This window comes from Plodia interpunctella, chromosome 18, assembly GCF_027563975.2.
Source record: "Plodia interpunctella isolate USDA-ARS_2022_Savannah chromosome 18, ilPloInte3.2, whole genome shotgun sequence".
In the NCBI taxonomy this organism is placed as follows: domain Eukaryota; kingdom Metazoa; phylum Arthropoda; class Insecta; order Lepidoptera; family Pyralidae; genus Plodia; species Plodia interpunctella.
Genome location: NC_071311.1, coordinates 7473645 through 7490165, shown reverse-complemented (window position 1 = coordinate 7490165; position 16521 = coordinate 7473645). Strand labels below are relative to the sequence as shown.

The 16521-nt window shown below is 34.7% G+C and overlaps 2 protein-coding genes and 1 long non-coding RNA gene across 3 annotated transcripts; 2 read left to right on the top strand and 1 right to left on the bottom strand.

Annotated features, from left to right (window-relative positions):
• Positions 1–1017: 1017 nt before the first annotated feature.
• Positions 1018–5701, top strand: LOC128677876 (uncharacterized protein). Its single transcript, XM_053759040.2, has 6 exons — positions 1018–1255; positions 1330–1509; positions 1915–2098; positions 2416–2619; positions 3054–3263; positions 3881–5701. The coding sequence occupies exons 1-6, from the start codon at positions 1222–1224 to the stop codon at positions 3981–3983; spliced, it is 915 nt and encodes a 304-aa protein (XP_053615015.1). The 5' UTR covers positions 1018–1221; the 3' UTR covers positions 3984–5701.
• Positions 4336–16052, bottom strand: Tmem214 (Transmembrane protein 214). The gene is made up of 10 exons (XM_053759038.1): positions 15811–16052; positions 14378–14538; positions 13699–13981; positions 12931–13119; positions 10238–10452; positions 9776–10001; positions 9370–9512; positions 7687–7810; positions 5848–6244; positions 4336–5701 (listed from the first exon to the last, which is right to left on the bottom strand). The coding sequence occupies exons 1-10, from the start codon at positions 15926–15928 to the stop codon at positions 5575–5577; spliced, it is 1983 nt and encodes a 660-aa protein (XP_053615013.1). The 5' UTR covers positions 15929–16052; the 3' UTR covers positions 4336–5574.
• LOC135309897 (uncharacterized) lies at positions 10011–12305 on the top strand. Its single transcript, XR_010370155.1, has 3 exons — positions 10011–10125; positions 10984–11066; positions 11400–12305. It is a non-coding gene; the product is annotated as an uncharacterized LOC135309897 (long non-coding RNA).
• Positions 16053–16521: the final 469 nt, after the last annotated feature.

Sequence of the window (16521 nt, the reverse complement as noted above, 5' to 3'; positions counted from 1 at the left end):
TCTTTGCACACGATATAATTATTTATGGAATACATACCAATTTATTCTCGTAAGGTACGAGTAGGTATTATACTCATAGTATTCATCCAAATTATAAAACACATGGTCTAATAACCAAGCTTCAGTTTGAATAAGTGACTATTTTGGATACATTTGATATTTACAGGTAAATGGTTAAGTACATTTATTCCAGAAATATAGGCACTTTTTTTATACACTTCATTATTTACAATGGGAAGATACAAATCATTTTTATATAAATTTCTTTGGTTATCTCTGACTCTTGTCTGGGTCCTAACTGCGGAAAATAGTCCTCGAGGGAAGTAAGGACTAATTCTTGAAGAAAAAGATGTATATTATACCATCGAGGAAGATAGCAAAAATGACGTTAAAGATTTTGAAAAAGCCGACAATAAGGCGAAATGTATCATACCTAGTTCCATGTTTGAGTGATAAATATTTGGAAATAGTTAAAACCTGTAAAACGGATACTCAATTTGAACGTGTTTGCAATAAACTTGAGAAGAAAAACAAACAGCAAAATGTTCCAGTTATAATATTTTCATGACAACATAGAGTTCGGACACTTCCCTAGTGATGTGATGCGACATCTCGATGTTAGATATTTTAAAACAATTTGTCCTCTACCGCCTCTGTCTGTCTGCTGTTCGCGGTAGACTCAAAAACTACTGCACGGATTTTCATGCGGTTTTTACCATAAGATAGAATGATTCCTGATGAAGGTTTAGGGGTATAATGGTGTTTTACTGGAGCGAAACCGGGACGGCCGCTAGTTTCATTATTCAACAGATCTAAGCACAAATAAATTAGGTAAGTTTTTTTTCATTGAATACATTTTGTTATACTGTTGAATCCTTATGAAACAGGTTTGCTGTGTTTTTACCACGTCTACCTAACCAAACGCAAAGATTTTTTTAACGATTTTGAAAAAAAATGACTATACGTAGGTACGCAACATTGACAATCTTGACTTTGACAGCCAGTACAAATTCTTCTAGGTACCTAGGTACTACCTACCTAATACAATGATCCTTTGCCTAATACATTGACTCGGAACGCGCGGTGTGCGTGTCAATGTCTATTCCCTTGGGCTCAGGACGCTCACACAATACTACCTTCTCTTCTACCATTGGTACCTATGTCAAACGCTGTGGCCGCTTTGGTCAAACGTCCATCGCCCCGAGCAAAAAAGTTATTTAAATGAAAAAAATGGCTTCGATTAGAAAGTATATAGGTGAGTTTAATACAAAATAAATAATTTTGTTTTGAATCACTACAATATGGTGTTCATTTCTTTTATATTTTTAGATATTGGCGCAAACCTTACTGATGATATGTACCAGGGTGTGTATCATGGCTCAAAGAAACACGAACCAGACTTAGACAAAGTCCTGAATAGAAGTTGGAGTTATGGGATGGATAAGATGATTATCACAGGAACCAACCTCCCTGATAGTAAAAAAGCCATTGAATTTGCACACTCAGATTGTAAGTAACTTGTAGATTCTGTTTGAATATGCTGTTCATTGAAGCAATTAGCAAAAACCTTAAGGACTACTAGACACTAGAAAAGTAGGCTAGGTATCCAGAATTCCGTAATTCCCATTGGAAAGAAGCCGCAGGATGTAAGTTCATTTCAAGAATTTTAGTCATTCATTGCAACTATTAAGATACAATGTGGTTGCAACAACATAAAATATTATCATTGCAACTATTTCTTATAAAGTGCTATGCTAACACTGGTTTTAGATTTTATTCAAGTCGCCAGGAAATCTAATGAGTACTAAAAAATAATTATAAAAATAATAATAATTATAAATATAACCATCTAGTTGATTAAAATTTTCCAATAGAATTTTTTTTTAATCTATATGAAGATGTCACAAATTTCAGCCAGACTATTTTCTACTGTAGGATGTCACCCAACAAGATGCAATGACTTTGTACCTAATCCGGAGAAATACCTTGACGGACTACGGGAGTTGATCACGAAGAACAAAGATAAGGTGGTGGCCGTTGGAGAGTGTGGACTGGATTATGATCGGTTACACTTTTGTGAAAAGGATGTACAACTGAAGTAAGTCTATAGAATTGTGAACCTAGATCATTCAAATATGTTGAAAAACGAATTTTATTTGAAACTATGATATGTCCCGGCCAATGGGCACATTGAAAAACAACAAAAAATGTATAATAAGATTTGATTCTTTAATATCATTCAACCATCTTTTACTAAGGTCTGCCTCTTTTTCTTGGATATATAATTTGACATTTACCTATGTGTGGATCTGAAATGAGCACCGGTCAAGGACCAGACAAACCAAGACAGATTTGTGCATACAAAATGGGAAAAGGCATTGCAGAAACTAGTAGTATGTCCACTGAATTTTTCAGGTATTTTGAATACCAATTGCAGCTGAGCCGAGAGTTCCATCTACCCTTGTTCCTGCATTGTCGAGCAGCTGCCGATGACCTACTGGATATAATTGCCAGAAACCAGGATAAAGTTGTGGGAGGTGTGGTGCATTCATTTGATGGAACTGAAGAAGCAATGAACAGGATTTTGGCTTTGGGATTGTACATTGGTATTAATGGATGGTAAGTAACAATCTCACAGCTATATTAATTCTATGGATGATGTCTGCTGTACTGACAATACTCTAATAATAATATATAATGTTTATTCAAATTTTATACCACTTTCAGTATTCAAAAAAGTCATTATAATTATTTTATAAGATTATAACATCTGTTCCTTCTAGTTATAGATACATAGTATAATAAATAATAAATCAAGTTTGTTGTATAGGAGCCCCCCTTTAATATTTGTTACTTTTAATTAGTTTATTTTTAAATGTTGTCAGGGTTCCCATGGTAATTTTTGAAATCTGTTCGTAGTTTCAGAGATTACCCACCTCAAACATACAAACTCACAAACGCTTACCTCTTTATCATAATAGTATAGATTGATATATAACTCGGAAGTTGGACATTTTGAAATAGTTTCGTTATTTTTATAATTATTTTTTCAGTTCACTAAGGACTAAAGGGAATTTGGAAATAGCAGCAAAAATACCAACCGACAGACTGATGATAGAAACAGACTGCCCCTGGTGTGAAGTGAAGGCGACCCATCCTGGCTATGGACATGTTGTCACAAAGTATCCGTCAGTAAAGAAAGAAAAATATGATATTGGGTCCGACAAGCAAGTGAAAGGACGAAATGAGCCGTGTAATATTGTGTAAGTGTAACATAGATTTTATTTATACAAGTGTATCCTACTAATATTATATATGCTAAACTTTGTGAGGATGTATGTGTATATTTCATGCAAAATCTACTGGGCGGATTGTTATGAAATTTGGTACATGGGTACCAAATTGGGTAGAATAACACATAGGATACCTTTTATTCCAAAATTCCCACGGGAGCGAAGCTAGTTATTCCATAGTTTGTAGAGATAGTTGGAGGTCCAAAGTAAACTTACAGCTAAAACAAACCTTGCATCTTTCACTTTACTCTTTTTTGAACATTAAATCAGAGAAGTACCATTTTTTTGTGTAAAGGTAGGGCTTATTTGATGTGCTAACATTGTGATTTATCACGACAGTCTTGACTTTCTGTTACGCTTTCACGACTTAACTACGGGCGTCAACTCTATTCATGTGCTATAGTCATTGCTCGAATCTCTGATCAGGTTAGGATGGAAAATGGTTATTTCAGATTGAACTGGTTATGCATATTATAGAATATAGTATTGTTGAGTTAGTATCCCAACACAAGTTTCGAACTTTGGGGTTAATTAAATCTGTGTGATCTGTCCGTATATATTTATTTATGTACCTCATTTGTTTTCAGGCAAGTTCTGGAGATCTTGGCGGCGATTCGAAAAGAAAACATTGACGACTTGGCACAGTCCATTTATGGTAACACTAATAAGTTATTTTTTGAAAATAAATGAATAGATTTTGTGATTGAATTTGTTTTCGTGATCTTGGATGCCAGACTATTCCCCAATAACTTAAAAAATACTGTTGTGGCGTATTTATTCTTTATATTTCATTTTGTATTTTTAGCAGTTTTCACACTTTTGAAAAATTAAAAATCCAGCTGTAAGAGCCAAATTTTATTATTTATTTTCTACTTTTTCCGACATGCAGAACAATGCTCAAACAAAAATCAATAAATACAAGTTTTTGAGCATAACGAAGCTCACACAATTTCTATTTGCACATTGAAAGCTAATAGGGTAATATGGATGAATCTATCAACAGATCAGCTACTTTCATGGGAGTTATCATAATAAAAATCGATTCACTAACAATATTTTATTGTGACTCCTTACAGTTACTCAGCACATAACATTAATCTTGTCAGAGAAATGGCCGGCCTGACACACTATGTTCACAAATTGTATACAAATCTATTAAGAAATTATCATAACAATGACAATTCTGTTCAAAATCTAATAGAAGTATGGATATAGATTAGTGAAAAACTGTAATACTTTGGCACAGACAGATTTTAAATTACAATTAACTTAGTGCCGTTAGTAACATAGTCAAGGGGCCGTAGTGCTAGTTTGCAATTCGATATCGACTGTCGATTTTCACACGCAGCGAACCAATCACAGTATGGCATTATGACGCGACGACAACCACACCGCAATGTGATTGGTCCACTGCGTCTCACTACAAAATGTTTTACCAATAGATATTGAATACCAAACTAGCCGTTCGACCTCTGTTCACTTTAAAAATAGTTGTCGGACCGCCACACACTGAAATTCATTCCTCTTTTATAAAAATTCTGTATCTCTAAACACAAACTCTCAAACAAATAAATATACTACAGACTTATACCTATATGCTTCAGTTAAAATAATTTCATTAGGTGTTAATGTACAATATGAAAACCCAAGGGTAACTTGGCTTAAATGCAAACAAGGAATGTTAAATTCATGTCCAATACTGATTTGAGAGATTTATCAAAATAATACTTAATGATTAATTTTGTCATGACAAAACGATTTAAAAATATAAGTTTTATGATATGATATTATTGCATTGATTAAAAGATATTCGTTGTTAATATAGCCGATTTGAAAATTGTACTGTTTTTACAGAAATAAATATGATTCTCGGGTTTCCAAGGAGTCATGTGTAGATGGAGGACAGTGTAATTTTATACATAATTTGTGCATTTCGATTTGTATATTAATAAATGTGTTACTAAATTTAGCAACTAGCAAACTGGTAGCAAAATTATATAAAAAAAAAAATAAACAATTTCAAATTAAAATAAAATACAGATGATACATAGATAAAATTAGTTTTCGAGACATAGTAAAATTAAAAATATCAGGCCATTCATAGGAACGGAAGCATAGAGAGACAAAATATTTACAATTAAAATTAAATACACAAATATGGTGTGAACACAGCCTAAAATTTGAATTGTTCACCGTTCCATAGCCAATGATGTTACTGGCACGTTGTAAAAGGTATTCCTCCATCGGCACATGGTAGAATCACATGGAGTCACCGTGAAGTTCAGGGGATCTCCGAGTACAGGCTGACCTGCTGCCGGAACCAGTGGAAGTACGTCGTCACGTGCTCCCGCGTCACATTCAGGGCGGTCTGCGTTTTGTTCTGCAGGATCTCGGGGGCCCATTCTCCTCTGGAATGACAATATTTTTCGTAAATAAAATCTAGAATAACAGTGTCAGAATATTAATGTTTTATTGCTTTGAATACTCCACCTAGTAATTTAACATACATAACTCATTCCATCATAACACAAGAATAGTAAACAGTCATACTTACACAAAAACTTTGGTCTTCAAATAATCTGAAGTGAACTGGTAATAATCATTCGAATATTTCTTGACAACTTCATAACCAGATGATGCATAACCCTTAACATTATCAACCAATCCTGGGGCGTAGTGCTCTATGGTAGCCAAGACCACAGGAGTTTTTTCTATGACATAATCTTTTGCGTTCCCATACAATATCAGTGATTTCTTATAAGCAAATATGATGGAATCTTTAGATAGCTCAATGTACGGTTTGGAGACCTCTAAGGTTTGAGCGTAGTAGATTGGAGCGTTGGTTTCGACCCAAAGATATCCTCTCGCTGAAGTGGATAATGTTTTCTGCCACGCACGCTGACTGTGTTCCAGCACACCTAGGTCTTTGAGGACTTTGCCAGTCGCACTTTCTGTCAAAGAGAAAATAGAAAATCATTAGAACTAAATCATCTATAAACCACTGAAGAAAAAGTAAATCCAAAACACATTTACACATGAGGAATAGTTATGGCTAATAGTCTTAGCTAGACATAGTATAGAAGCCCCATTCCAGATCTAGTATATGCTATATTAAAAGGCCTACTAACCGCCACCTGCAAAATTTTATTTCAAACATCGAAGTAACATTTTATTGGCTGTACTTTGAACAATCTAAGCTATGTTTATAATGTGAAAACTGATTAAAACGGACCATATCAAATTTGATTGAAGCACTTTCATAAACAATGTCTTATCATGAGTTCATATCAGTTCCCTCTTTATGTTAACATTTGATCTGCAAACACTCATACGGTTTGATGGATAGTTGACATTGTTTTTCTATTTTCAACAATCACAAAGAATCAGAAAAAGTTTATTACAAATGTACATAATTTTAACATATTACAAATACAAGGACAAAAGGTTGAAGTTATGGCAATTGGTTTCAGTTCCTATTTAATTTGATAAATATCTCTGTGATTTAATAAAAAACGTAGCTTTCAACAAACATACTTTGCAAGTCTTGTTGTGTCAAGTTTGAAAGTCTCCGTTTCTATTTTGAGTGTTTCTTCCTATTTTAAGTTGTTAATATTTGGAGGATCCATTAGTAAAATGTCAAAGCAAAATCCAAAATATGTTTAATTGTGGTGGATGTCTATTGATTGAAATGTCTATTCATTATAGTTTTCAGTCCACATCAACCCATTGCTGTGTATAGGGCCTACCTTTTTGATAATAGGTAGTACAATATCCAGACATATGTTTCATATTTACTATATATAGTGACATAATTGTCACTATAGTAAATATGAAACATGAATATTGTCTGGATGTTGATAATGAACATGAGATGAATTACATGTAGAAACAAATGCATAATATTACTTTCACATGTATTATCAGTCATAAGTACTGAAATAATTTAGGACAACATTCCAGTTAGCAGAACCCAGGGCAGGCATTTTGGGATAAAAAAAAGGTAAAATATGTTAGTCTCCAGAATTCATTAACAAATGCAGCAAATTTTGTCAACCATCCAGTAATTTTTGTATTTGAATTAATTTTATGAGCTACTAGCTACTAGTGAACCTATTGGTGCTACACTATAATTAAATCAGGAAGGATACATGTTAATTATACTGTTAACAATAGCAAGTGAAGCCTTCAGTGTAATATCAGTACATAGATCATAGTATGCTAAAAATGTTGATAATTACTCAGTGCTTACAAAATTAAAATTTACACCAGAAAAAAAATGGGGAGAAGACAAACATAATTTATATATTAAAAATAAAACATGATTTACAAACTATTAATTGAATAATAATGTACAATGGATAATGTTTGTAATCTGGATTATTAAAATACTTACTAGGGAAGTTACCACCGACTCTGTACACATCGTAAGACACCAGGCCTCCGATGCTGACCAACAGCAGAAAGCTAGCCCAGAGCCAAGGGAATCTTCTAGTACTCGTCATTCTGTCTAGAATATCCTGAAACAAGAATATACTTTAATGTAAAATACAACCGTCACAAGCACAGAGAAAATGTTACTATCACTATAGGTACAGTGTCTGTGACGCACATGCTGACAACAAAGCCCCAAGTTACATGAAAATGTATAATATTTTTTAATATATTCTGTGAATATGAATATGCAATTGTCGAACGGCATTGTGTATTTTTTTGACCACTTTAAACACACAAAGAATATGTGGATGGGTTTGATGACATTCTGTGATTGGCTGTCATCTGTAATGGAAAATAATTATTTATGTATTTGGGTTACTTGTAAAATTGTGTGTGTATTTGAATTAAAAATTCAAACTAAATTCTTAAGAGTTAAACACATGTGAATAGGTATCAAGAGAGAAGCTTAAAAAATTGAATGCATAGTTAAAAATACACTTCTTCAGGGCACATCTTGAACTTGTTAGTAAAAATATACATCCAAAAATAGACCTACATTACTTAGAATTAGAAACTACAACACAAACATTCTTCTTTCATTTTAGACAAAAGTACTTTTTAAAGTACCTGAAATGTTTACTTTTATTTTGATAGTGACTGTCAAATTTAGAAATCAAGAATGAACATTGTACCAGTGGCACTATACAAAGAAATTAATAAAATTAAAAGGCACTATCAAGTCAACACACTTAACCTCAAATGACCATGAAACTTGAATACAAAGGACGAAGGTACTTTGTCTATAATTACAAGGAAGTACATACATACGCGATTTCTAGGAAGTATAAATTTTACCTGACTAAAAACATAAAATAACTCGTCACTAAGGAAAGCCACCTCCCGCGGCCTAACGGATATCACACATAGCTTTTACTGTTATATCTAACGAGTTGGTACGCATTAGAGAAACAAAGTAGTTTTTCTGGTTTTATTGACTGGGCAGTAGGTAGAACTACGCGCATCTTTTTAGAGAAGCACCATTGCCACTATGTATGTTAATTTTATTATGATAGTTAATTCACATTATTATCATAGTAAGCAATTGCACATTTACCTATTTCGTGTCGTAGATTAATAACTTTAATTTGATTTCAATAAAATCAATTTACAGTCGAAAATGTCGTCCACCGTAGGTTCGTCTCACTTGCTCGCTCGTTTTTTTTTTTTCACAAATGCCAAATCTTGGTTAGGACCTGGGTTGCCAGTTGACTAGACATTTAACATTCAACTCTTGACCTCAAAACAAAACGCATCACGCACGAATTCCGATGCCTACGCAATTAACGTTTAGCGTTATCAATTACGCTCAAATAGTTTGATATTATTATATTTTATTTATTATCCAATAAATTGGTATGATAATAAGATTATATAAGTAACTAATGTGGAAATAAAATAAAAATAAATAAATAAAATATTCTACTTATCTAAAAATATTGATATAAAACTTTAATAATTAATAGGAATTAAACCTATTAGTAGCTTCGTTTCTAGTCAAAGATTTCAGGAACAATATTTCAGAATTTCTCAAAACATTTTATCTTTTACTTACATCATTACATATATATAAAATTAAACTTACCTGGCATATTTTGGTAGTCTTTATAATGGTCTCATCCTTTTTCTTCCCTTTCAGAACGTCGGCGCCCACCAACTTATATTCAGTTACTGTGACCTTCAAGGACTTCCGCTTTAGTCTTGGACTAACCTCTGCCCAGTTGTTATCTGTGGAGATAATATTGGTTTATAATCTTATAATATTAACTGATAATAACAAACAACATCCTTCTCTTTACATCCTTGTCTTACATAATATAAAAAGAGGTCCCCCTGTCGCGTATATATAATTTAACGCGTTCATACAAACATGAACGCGTTAAATTCAAAAACCACAGGACGGATTTTTTGTATCATTTTCATCAGTAGACAATAGTGATTCCTGAGGAACGAGACGGGCCGCTAGTATATTATAATGATTTAATACTCACTAATAAAATCGAGAAGTGTAGCCGATTGCTTCGAACACCTGTGGAACAGCTGTCTCCATGTGGCGTTACAGGAGTCATCTCTTTCCAGACAATTCACCAGGCTCTCCACTAACACCCTGGAGTACGGGTCCAGGGTGCTACCGCTTAGGAACTGGTTCGGAAGCTTTTTCATAATCTGATTGAAGGACACTTGTAGCTTATTGCCGCTTCTACTAAAATACATATCCTGTGGAGTAACAATTGTGATTACTACCATTGGTGCAGCGACTAAAACTGAATCTTGGTGGCCCAGTATGGTTGAGATTTCCACCTGTGGTCATAAGGTTCGAATTCTACTCATGAAACATTTGGTAAGTACGATTGAAACCTAGGACCTTTCGGTCACATGCGTCTTAACCAATGGACCACCACCGTCGCAGAAATGTTATGAGAATGTTGGCATAGAAAACATGCAACACTTACCTTAAATTTACTTAGTTGCTTTATAAGGTCACTTGACAAATCCTTGGGCAGACCATTTCGTTTCGCGTTCACAGTGTCGCACATAGCAAGGAATTGTTCCAACGTTACTTTGTTATCCATTTTCGCGAATCTGTCCAGAAGGTTCGATAGATACACCACGACGTACTTCGAATAGTTCTTCAGTTCGATTATAGGTAAGAATAGTTCTTGCCACGCTGCAAAATAGAACAATTATTAGAAAACAATATTTTGATTTGATGTATGGTGTCAAGATTTCAGGAATTTTGACTGACAATGTCAACTTTGTTTTTCTGTCTATGAACCCGGTAAAATAGGCTGTACAAAGGACATTTGTTACTTAAAATGCAATATATATATTACTAGTTTCGCCCCGGGGCTTCGCTCCCCTGGGAATTTCGGGATAAAAGGTACCCTATGAGTTAATCCAGGTTATACTACAGGTTATTCTACCCATGTACCAAATTTCATAACAATCCGTCCAGTAGAATTTGCGTGAAAGAGTAACAAACAAACAAACACACACACATTTATAATATTAGTAGGATTTTTTATCTATATATTTACTTATACAATACAACTACCATTACAGGTTTACACCTAATGCTATAACGCAGACTTATATCAACTAATAAAACTATTTAGGTACATCTAATGAGCCACAAAAAAAAATCACATTCTATTGTGATTGGAGTATGATTATGACCATGCATAATACTGTCCGACAGTGTGGCTGTCCTACACGCCCTACGTCGTGCCTACGTGGACTCCGCACTCATAGTGGACTGTCACAAATCCTTGGAAAACCTCTGTAAGTATATCTCAGTCACCCTCCAATGGATTAAAGGTCACAGCAATTCGCTGGGCAACGATGCAGCAGACGAACTTGGTCTAGCTGCCCCCCTGTGGGCCCTCTGCCGATGGCTCCGATACCTTTCGCGCAGGTTCGTTCCTGGATCCGCTCACGCATAAGTGAAAAACAAATCCAATTATGGCAGACCCTGGAGACATGTCGACAAGTCAGGGAAGCACTACCTGACGGGGACAGTCGTTACTCAAGACGTCTGATCTCACTACCAAGGAGGTACCCACGCATCATGGTATCATTACTGGTGAAAACTAAACAAACACCTTTTCACCATAGGTCTTACAGACAGCCCACTATGCAGAGCATGCATGGAGGCGATGCATCAACAAGACAAGAGTTCCTGGGAAATCCAGGGACCATGAGCGAAGCCTGCCGTTCACCATCGGCGGTGCTCCGCTTCCTGAAGGAGCTGGGCTGGCTGGAATGATCAGCTCAGACTCCGCACGCAGAAAGGGCCCAGAGACAAGAGGGCTAACTGCGGAAAACAGTCCTCGAGGGAAGTAAGAAGTATGACCATGCATGAGATTAGGAAATATATGTTCTTCACAGTCATCCTCATGGCTAAGATTCCATATACAATGGTTTGCCATTGCCTTCTCTATTTCACACACAAGTTGAGAATCAACCAAAGTGGTAGGTTTCCTCACGATGTTTTCCATCACCAGAAACAAGTGATGATCGATGAAAACATTATACATGACTCAGATTGCTATACGAACTCATGTGGCACGAGTAGGATTTCGTACCTTTCGACGGGACAGGTTAACGGTTTTAACCACTTCGAAATATATAACACGACATCTTTGTTAGACTGCCGAACACTAGATACTTTCAAAATGTTTGGCGTGTAGGTCCCGCCCCAGAACTGGACCACTTCATGTGAAAGTAAACTGCACTATTTATCAAATTTCAACTAAAATCACTATTTCAAATTAATAAACATATGCGCTAATTATCAAGCTTCAAGTAATCACTACTTAAAATTAAATTATAATCTGTCAATGGGCACATATAATGATCATAAAATTAAAAATATCCTACCTATGGAGCTGTTTACACGAGAGCACTCAAACTGATAAGAGAGCACCTGAGATGTGAATATACTGATAAGAGAAGCGATAACAGTTAATCTCATGTGACAACCTTGACCCCGTTTTTCTTTATTTTTGGTTGTGACAACACCATCACACACACACACACAATTGGCAATTCTTCTAAATTGGCAAATCGTTAGGTTGATGTGTCAACCAAAAGAATTGCCAAGGGCAAATCTGTTTTCTTTTGTACTTCTTATTGGATGAGACAAGGTTCAAAGCAGCAAGCTGTACTAAGAGCAAATACCAAAGCCATTGAAATAGATTTAGACTCCCATACTGCTATTTTTATGGTCGCGAATTATTTTGTACAATTTATACTGAAACCAGGTTTTGTTGGCGATTTCGTGCGCGCGTTAAAAATTAAATTTTCTCATTTCCGTGGGAATTTCGCGATATACGGCATGAGTGCTCACATACAACTAAACCAAGAAATATCCATACTAGGTTTCTGGGCTCATTAGTTTCTGCTGTGCATTTTTTGTTAGACAGCTAGATATTTTCTTATAGTATTGTAAATACCTCAAGACCGAGGTTCATCCTATTAATGGAGGGACACATATACCAGCTGGCAGCAATACCATTCCCAAGGAAGGTGGAAGTCAGGAAGACAGGTGGAATCGTAGCCGAATCTTGAAAATTTTAATGTAATTTTTTTACGCGGTATCACAACCCTAAATGCAACCAGGAATGAGAGTGAGATAAGTGATTACCTTTCAAACCCACGGAAAAATCAGTCAGTCCTCCCTGGCCAAACGCCCAGAGCAAAGATAGCCCAATAGGAGGTCGGTTCTGGTACGAGTTGCGGAGGCTCGCGCTCTTCTGCACAGACGCTGTGCAGAACTCGGGATAATCATTCGCCAGCATCTGAAGCAGGACTCTATGGCCGTTCACTGATTGACCTGGTTGTAAATTAGAATTGGTTTATATATGGTAGATGTTAATGTGTGATAAAATATGTATTTGTTTAACTTTTTACTGGTATCATAGCAGCTATCCTATTTTTTTCCAAATATGTATTTCATTTATTGGTACTTATTTAAATAAAGGTCACACCGGTTTTATTATATAAGTAAAAATAATGTAACAACATATAGTAAAATTTTACAGAGGGTTTAAAAATATCCTGATTTTTTTAAACCCTCTGTAAAATTTTACTATCATAGCATTATCATAGCATTCTATCATATTACTCTTTTTTCTGCTTCTGCATATTGACCTTTACAAAATTGTATTTTTACGCGTGTAATTAATGTCGTACGTGGCGACTAAGAGACAATAGTAGTCCCAACAAGAGCATTGACGTCGGGCGATTGTAAAATAACAGTCTAATCTTCAAAATTTAAAGCGTTCCTTTTTACCTGGATCCTGGGCTACGTCGCAGCTGCAGTCGCGAAACGAAACGAGAGAGAATCACTTCAGTGATTCTCTTCTACTTCCGTAGAATAGAGAAACAATATCAGTCATAATATATGACCTACCTCTGCTGATATCATTAGCCAGAGCAGTAAGGGTCACATCAAAGAACAGCTGGGCGTTAGCTTTGCCAGCATCCTGCAAGACATTCTCAAGGCTGGTCCTGATCTCCGGAGGTAAAGTTGACAGTGGGTAAGTAGAAGGGTAGTTCGAAAATGTAGGATCATCAACCTCAATCTGAGTCTTCGAGTTTAGGAAACTGGCAACTTCCTTCAGCCACACGAGTGGGGCATTTGAAAAACGAACTTTATTTGTTGTTATAATATTGGCCAGTTCATTGGGATCGATCTGAAAAAAATAAATTAATTGATAAATCCAGAAAAAACGGAATAAACACAGCTAAATGTGAAGTCGGTTTGTTAAGGTTTATAAGCTGTCTAAAATTTGTTTTTAATCATTAAACTTTAGAGCAACTAAAATCTTTGTTTAAATTCAAAGATTCTTATTGCTCAAGAGCATAAAAAAATGTCATTCAAAAGGAAAATGTTCTAGAGCAAAAAAGTATAACCAGTATATTGGCCTAGATAAACAGGCATGTATGTATGAATATTAGAATGTTTATAATAATGTTGTTAATTTCCTCAAAATAAAGGTGAGCCTTACTCTAATCTTTGGTCCAAATAAAAGGTCCCCCTTTCATATGAAATTATATTACACTAAATCTAAACAAAGGGAGGTACATACAGCTTCCAATGCACCTTCTATAGTTTTTGGAGGCTTTTGTTTCGGGGGCTCTGCTTTTTTCTCTTGTGCCTTCTTTTTCTTTGCGCTATTTTTATTCACAGGTTTCCTGTCGTCATCAATCTCCATGCCAGCATAGAATGACTTTATTTGTGAATGAGGAACTAAAATAAAAGAAAACTGCATTATTTATTATATTACAAAAACATGTATAAGGCAGACTTAAAGCATAAGTCTTTTTCTACCAGTCAAGGAATGGGTGATGGAGAGCGATAAGAACAATGAACACTATGTTACATTTCACACAGGTAATGTAACAAATAACAAAGAATTATAATAAAGAATGGATGTGAATGTTTTACTCTTATATAATGCAACAACTTACTAATATTAGGATTTAGGTGGAACATTCTGAACATTTCACTGTGGTAACATCTAAAGCATGATTCACCCGATTGATCTAAGTCAGACAGTGGATCAATGGAATACCTTTCATTTATTCATTTTTACTGCATAGAATATCATTCACAAATAATAATAGTACATTTTACTGTTGGGATGTTGTGTAAAGATCAGTTTTTTTTCAAGTTGATTTTTTTTTTGTGTCAAAATAGAAGTATGATTGTAATGTATTGTCAACGTCATTATCATCAATATCAATACATAGGATAGAACAAAGTCACTTTCCGTTGTCTGTCTGTCAATGTATGTCATGCAATGGATTATGATGCTAGATAGAGTGATTCAAGAGGAAAGTTTATATGTACATATAACATGCATAATATTGCACCCATGTGAAGCCAGGGCGGCTGCTAGTATTTATTATATATATGAAATATATTGTGGATTAATTTTGTTGTTATTGTCATTTGCTTTCCACATACTACTGTAATTTTTTTTTAAAAGGACTTGTTGAATTTAAATTTAATTGTGTACTATTTGTGCTAAAATAGGTAATGTAATTAAAATGTGTAGATAAAGTGGAAGTTCAGCCTAGCAGTACCTAGGTACTAGAAATAAATATATTTAAAATTCACTTTAATTTTTTTATCATATGGCACAGTCAGTAATTTTACATTAGGTATGACATACTTAAAATATTTTCAGGTTAACTCAAATTTTAAAACATATGGCATGGTGAGTGGTCTAAATCTAGAATTACTGCAACAAAAATAATGATGTCAAGAATCTCCAGGTAGCAAAAAAAATTGGACACGTAAGACCATTCTAATTCCAATAAGAAAGTAATGCTGGCCGACTATCGCCTACTAGACTTTTTTATAGGTCTACTTATTTGGTATATTACGATTTCAACTGTTATTCCTGTGCTTTAACTGCATGATAAAGAAAATATTGATTATAATTGCATTATAGATTTTTTGATAATTATAATAGTTATAGACGAAAAGCATTGAAATATGTTATGAATTACTCACTGATATCCTCAAGTTTTGGACCATTTTTAAATGACTTCTTATCTTCCTCCTTATTTTTAATTTTCCCATTTTGAGACTTCTTGCTTTTCCCGACAACTTCCCATTGACCGTTCGACATAACTGCTGGTTTAAATGATATTTTGGTCAAGAATATTTTTGTAAATACAAGGAGAGCGACACGTCAAAATCAAACAGTACAACACCAAAAATCAGCGCTTTGTTGTGATTGGTTATCCAACTCCACTGTGTCAAAACGTGGCAGGTAAAATGGGAAAGGGGCAGAATATGTAAATATAAAATAAACCGTTGGAATGCGAAAAACAGATATTTTACAATATTAAATACTTATTTCACATCTTGCTCAAATCCAGTTTTAGTTATTAATATAATTCACATGAAGATATGAAATAAAGTAATGTAAAATAAATAAATAAAATATCGGAATTTACCGATTTGGGCATCACTCAGTTCTTCTATTCCATAGATATTCGACTAAACATAAGTTCATTTTTTCATATCAAATGATATTTGCTCGTATATATAAGCGCGGCACAACGCACACACACGTAACACGCGTTTTCGTTTTCGTTGTATTGTTTTGTGACATTTTCAGACTCGGAATTGCGAGATACGCACATGTACGGTTTTGTATTCGGTATCCATACCAACCAACAGTTATTAGGTTCAACAGTGATTTTCTAAAATGAATTA

Bases quoted from the DNA above. Each gene is read 5' to 3' on its own strand.
- LOC128677876 (XM_053759040.2), top strand. From the start codon at position 1,222: ATGAAAAAAATGGCTTCGATTAGAAAGTATATAG. The intron at 1,256-1,329 runs GTGAGTTTAATA...TTATATTTTTAG, and splicing joins TTCGATTAGAAAGTATATAG to ATATTGGCGCAAACCTTACT. The intron at 2,620-3,053 runs GTAAGTAACAAT...TTATTTTTTCAG, and splicing joins TACATTGGTATTAATGGATG to TTCACTAAGGACTAAAGGGA.
- Tmem214 (XM_053759038.1), bottom strand. From the start codon at position 15,928: ATGTCGAACGGTCAATGGGAAGTTGTCGGGAAAAGCAAGAAGTCTCAA. The intron at 14,539-15,810 runs GTGAGTAATTCA...CTTTTATTTTAG, and splicing joins TCCAAAACTTGAGGATATCA to TTCCTCATTCACAAATAAAG. The intron at 6,245-7,686 runs GTAAGTATTTTA...TCTCTTTGACAG, and splicing joins AGTCGGTGGTAACTTCCCTA to AAAGTGCGACTGGCAAAGTC.